At 44.7% G+C, this 5827-nt stretch overlaps 1 protein-coding gene across 1 annotated transcript in view; it reads right to left on the reverse strand.

Annotated features, from left to right (window-relative positions):
• Nucleotides 1–258: 258 nt before the first annotated feature.
• TMEM57 (transmembrane protein 57) overlaps nt 259–5827 on the reverse strand; it is a 65685-nt gene continuing 60116 nt past the window's right edge. Inside the window, exon 10 of the mRNA XM_011955625.1 lies at nt 259–1432. Coding sequence (XP_011811015.1) covers nt 1230–1432 — 203 coding nt within the window. The 3' untranslated portion in view covers nt 259–1229. The remainder of the gene's footprint in view (nt 1433–5827) is intronic.

Raw genomic sequence — 5827 nt, forward strand, 5'->3', positions numbered from 1 at the left:
CCCCGCCCTGATTCTTAAACACTTCCAAAAGTTGCCTGTGCAAACACTTTTCTACCCATGTATAATACACATTTGAAACTGAAATCTTTGTGCAGAGTTTTAAGAGTCTTAAAAAAAAACAAAAACAAAACCCCTCCTTGGCACAAGAGCTGAGGAATAGTCAAGCTTCTTTTAAATCATCAAACACAAGATGATGAAAAGTGGAGAAAGCACAGTTAAATGAAATGAAATGGAAAAAAAAAAAAAAAAAAGGCCTAGACCCGCAGCTTTTATTAGCCATCGTTACAGTCTTTCATCCACAAACACTGCCCGGCTCCCTTCCCAGGGCGCTTTACTGGAGGCAAGTGCACAACACTGTGGTGCTTTCTATTCAAAGAAACAGGAGATGTGGCCATGGTGGTAACGGACAGCCCAGCTACCCACCAGTTTTACAGCAGGATCCGCAGTGAGCTTGATACAGATAGAGGATAGATGACGGTAAAGGGGGAAAAGAGTTTAAAATTATCAAGTTTCCTCTTGAAATGTCTTTTCCCAAGGCACTGTGAAGAAGACTGCTGCTAGCAATTTTCTAGGACTAAACACACCGATGGGAATATAAATATTTCAAACACAAGCCCTGTTACGTTCTTACAGCTAGTTTCATCACTTAGGTCTCTTCTCAGCTTAAATGATGTTCCTTGAATCTGTCTGGTCCTTGGAGGGGCAATCCATTTTTGTTTTCTGTAACACTGACAATCACCTTCTTTAATGCAGCTATAACATCAAAGCTCTGTTAGGTTACTTAACCCTTACCCTTAAACTAAAAGTTTTCATTATCATCTCATGTGAATCCAATGTGCAGGTTTTGCTTGCTTATTTAAGAATAAAACTAAACAAACGTAAAGGGTTGAAAAGCAAAAACTCTGCTTTTTTTTCCTTCAAGAGGAAACTATGTAAGAATACATAAAAGGCAAAGTTGGCTACTTGAAATCCAAGAATGGTTTTAATGTGTTGGCCGAGAAAAATAAACTGTAAAGTTCTGTGAGGTCTTCTAAAAATTTACAAGAAAAACTGATGGGCAGTTCTAATCAGACTTGGATATTATCTTTTCCCCCCTTTTTAAAAATGACAACAGATACAGTCCCACAAAATACAAGAGAAACTGTTTTTTTTTTTTATCTTGACTGCCAGAGATGCTCCTTTGCAATGCCTTCCGAACCGAGTGTTTGGGCACAGCACACAGCTGGCCTTCATTTCTTCAGAGGCTGGTAAACAGAGGCATTGGGGTCAAGTCCAGAGGGGCTGGTCTCCACAAATTTGGAAGAGTAGTGGGGGGAAACAGGGCTCAGGGGGCTGGTGGCGGCACTGTATGTTATGCTGGGCATGACGGCCATGACTTCGGCTATCTTCTGTTTTAGGTCCTTGATTTCCTGATCTTTCTGAAGGATTTGTCCTGTAAGATCAAAGACCCACCATTAGTGAAAAGGGAGGCCTCACCCAACACAATGCCCCCAGGGGCCAATCCCTGAGTAGTTTTGGCTCAGTGTGAACAGCTCCAGGTTCAGTGATTTATAGGGGCAGGCAAACTTGTCCTATAATGGGACACACAGTACATATTTTAGGTGTCGTGGGCCATATATAGTGTAATATCTTTGTCATCTTTTCTTCCCAGCCCTGGAAAAATGTAAAAACCACTTCATGGGCAGGCAGTACAGGCACAGGTGGCAAGCCAGATTTGGCCCATGGGTCACAGTTTACTGATTCTTGGCTTAAAGCTAAGAAGGGATTCTGTTCATATAAGTGTGATTGATGTAAAGAAGTCAGTTTCCAGGAACCATGTTTTGAACATGGCAGTTACCTATGACAGTGTAAGAGGGCCAGTGATTGTGAACTCCGGCTCCACCTCTTGAGCTGGAATTTTTTTGAAAGGATAGACTATCTCTGAGTGTCAGACCAAGGAATACAGAATAACCAAGGCCTCAGACTCAGTCACAGTGATACGCTTCTGCCACCAGCCTCTCTGACAGGAAACAGAGGAAGCTCTGTGGCTGCTGCACTGGGGGAGCACGGGTGGGACCCGCATTGCTTGCCCTTGCCTTAGCAACATCACCCTATTTAGCCTTCCAGCACACTTGCCCTCACTACGCTCCAGTTTCTTGATCCAGTCAGCTCCTGTCTACCTCGGGCCACTTCCTGTCCTGTGTGTCTCCTGCTTTCTTTGCGAAGCTAGCTAACACTTGAGGATTCTGTTTCTACTTCCTCAGCAAAACTGTCCCTGAGCCTCCTGTCTAAATTAGCTTCCTACAACTCCTAGATTCTTTTTTTTTTTTTTTTTTTGAGATGGAGTTTTGCTTTTGTTGCCCAGGCTAAAGTGCAGTGGCGAGATTTTGGCTCACTGCAACCTCTGCCTCCCAGGTTCAAGTGATTCTCCTGCCTCAGCCTCCCGAGTAGCTGGGATTACAGGTATACACCACCACGCCCAGGGCTAATTTTGTCTTTTTAGTAAAGACGGGATTTCTCCATGTTGGTCAGGCTGGTCTCGAACTCCCAACCTCAGATGATCTGCCTACCTTGGCCTCCCAAAGTGTTGGCATTACAGGCGTGAGCTACGGCGCCCGGCCTAACTCCTAGATTCTTAACACACCCTAAACTCCCTTTCTGTCACTTACAATGACACAAACTAACACATAGGGCTTCATATATGCCAGGCATGCTAAATGCTTATATATACTAACTCATTTCTTTCTTACAACTGCATGATGGGGGAATTATTATTATCCATTTTATAGATGAGGAAACCAAGGCATAGAGAAGTTGAGTGACTTGCTCAAGGTATACAGCTAGCAACAGAGCCAGGATTCAATTCCATGCAGTCTGTTTCAAGTGTACACTCCTACCTACAGCATTCTTCAATCTCTGGCAACTATTCATTTGGTGATGATCTGTGTCCATCATCTCTCTGCTGGACCATGAGTTCCATGAGGGCAGACACTGTGTCTACCTTTCTTTCTTTTTTTCATTGCTAGCTCCCTACTGCCCAGTCCAGTAGAAAGCTGGAGTTCTACAAGTTGTGTATCTTGCTCAAAGTCATTTAGTTATCAAAAGGTAGGGTAGGATTTAAACCCAGGACCACTTTGTTCCAAAGCCCCATGTGACTTTCATCATGCTATATAGCTCCCTGGTTTTCCCAGGACACCAGAAGAAAGACATGGTTAGTAGATGTAAAAGCACTTAGAACACTTAGGAGTAGTCTTTCAGAAACTTAAATGCTGGCCAGGTGTGGTGGCTAATGCCTGTAGTCCCAACACTTTGGGAGGCTGTGGTGGGTGGACTGCTTGAGCCCAGGAGTTCGACACCAGTCTGGGCAACATGACGAAACCCTGTCTCTACAAAAAATACAAAAATTAGCCAGGCTTGGTGGTTCACACTTGTAATCTCAGCTACTCAGAAGGCTGACGCAGGAGGATCACTTGAGCCCAGAAGGCAGAGGTTGTAGTGAGGCAAGATCGTGCCACTCTACTCCAGCCTGGGTGACAGAGACCCTGTCTCAAAAAGAAAAAAAAAAAGAAAAAAAAAGAAAACCACAAAAATGCTTAAAAAAGAAAAAGGTTGCATTTCAGCTGCATTTATTTTGAGATTGCTCATGGGTCCTATAGAAGACAATAATCTATTTGGAATATAAGAAAGCTTGGTGGTATATTTTTTTAAAGGATGTAGTAGAGATGAAAGCCATTTTGGTTTTGTTTATTATTATTATTATTATTTTTGAGATGGAGTCTTGCTCTGTTGCTAGGCTGGAATGCAGTGGTGTGATCACTGCTCACTGCAACCTCCACCTTCCAGGTTCAAGCAATTCTCCTGCCTCAGCCTCCTGAGTAGCTGGGATTACAGGCGCGCGCCACCATGCCTGGCTAATTTTTATATTTTTAGTAGAGACGGGGTTTCACCATGTTAGACAGGATGGTCTCGATCTCTTGACCTCGTGATCCGCCTGCCTCGGCCTCCCAAAGTGCTGGGATTACAGGTGTGAGCCACCGTGCCTGGCCTGAAAGTCATTTTGGAACCAGGATGTATCAAATGATATAGAAAGTAGGAAAGAGAAAAGCAACAAGAGGTTTGATTTAAATTACAAAGTTGGGTTCTTATTAGAATATCCTGAGCACAACCCTGGAGGGAGGGAGTGGGCAAGACAGCAGTGAAAGCAGTAGAAAGGAACTGCTCCCCTCACTTCCTTCATGTCCCGTAAACTTCAAGGAAGCATCAAATATCCTCCTTCTCTTTGAACAAAATAAGCCTCAGATGAATAAAATACCTAAAAGCATCTGATATATGAGCCACTGTGTCTTTCTCTGCAGATTTAAGTTTGATTTCTTTAATCAGTAACCCAGAAACATACCCAGTGCTTTGGAAAAAGTTCTGTTTGCTTCTTTGTCACTTTATGAGGATTTCTGGGCTGACAGCAGAGTACACAGTCTGAGCTGGGAAGCCAAGCTCTGCTGGCTACTCTGAGGCCAGGTGCTGCTTCACTCCAGGGGGAATCTTTTCCAAGTTTGCAAAACCAAGTAAACAGGGTTGAAGCAGAGAGGGGTCGCCACTCCTCAGGGAGCTAAGCCGGGCAGGCAAAAAAAGTGAGTGTAAAGTCAGAAGCTCAGCTTCAAAGCAGGATTCCTGGAAACCTTCTTAAATGCCTTTCCTCGAGTCCACAGATTAAAGCAGTGTAACTCTCAAACTCCTTCTCTTGCTCAATCACCAGTGCCATCCGAAGCCACTCCTGCGCTTCACTAACTTCTCACGACTTCTAAATCCAACCCCTTACTCCCAGGGGTTTGGGCCTCTGCCTTTGGTTTAGGCCCAAACTTCCCACTGACTGAGGAATATTTCCTACTTGGGTTTCTAGGGAGTACCTTCAAATCAAAACATCCAAAACCAAACTTATTCTTCCTTCACTCCTTAAATCTGTTCTGCTCTCCTTCTTTGGTTCCAACAACTCTGTCCTTCCAGATTTCTCGGGCACCTCCACTCTCCACTCACCTGTCTGGCCCGTCTGCCCTCCCCATACTTATCATCTCTTAGAGGACAGTGGTAGCTTCCTCACAGTCTGTCTCCACTCAGTCTCAACCCTTCCATCGGTCTTTCACATCGCTATAGGAGGGAGACTTCCCACCTAACAGCCTGAACACATCCCCTCCTTCTTCCCTCAGGAAGCATCTAGGGAATACTCTCTCTAGTATGGCTTTATTCATGGTCCCCTACCCTCCCACTCTTTCCTTCCCTGCCCCCAGCTTAAGGCTGCTGGACTGCTCACCTGAACATTCCGGCACCTTCTTTCCTTTGCTTATACTACTTCCTCAGGCAACATGTTCTTTCTTGGCATTCTCTGCTCTTGAAATTCATCCTCAAAGCCCACTCAAAGGCCCCTCCTTCACAAGGCCTTCCCTGATCTCTCTCCTCTGGCTGTTCTAGCCCCCTGCCTCTACCTCATGCCTCTACTTTTCTGCTGGGCTCACCCTAGTTCAGCAATTCTCAAAGTACAGTCAGGGTCCACAGGCTCAAAACTACCTTCATAATAGTACTGAGATGTTATTTCCCTTCTTCATGCTCACTCTGTCACAAGTGTTAAGTGGAGTCTTCTAGAAATTCGATGGAGTGTGAAATCACAACAGAATGAATGTAGAAACAGAAATGAGAAACTATCTGGCTGGGTGCGGTGGCTCATGCCTGTAATCCCAGCACTTTGGAAGGCCGAGGCAGGCAGATCACAAGGTCAGGAGATAGAGACCATCCTGGCTAACATGGTGAAACCCTGTCTCTACTAAAAATACAAAAAATTAGCCAGGCTTGGTGGCAG

This window comes from Colobus angolensis, unplaced genomic scaffold, assembly GCF_000951035.1.
Source record: "Colobus angolensis palliatus isolate OR3802 unplaced genomic scaffold, Cang.pa_1.0 Scaffold4, whole genome shotgun sequence".
In the NCBI taxonomy this organism is placed as follows: Eukaryota; Metazoa; Chordata; class Mammalia; order Primates; family Cercopithecidae; genus Colobus; species Colobus angolensis.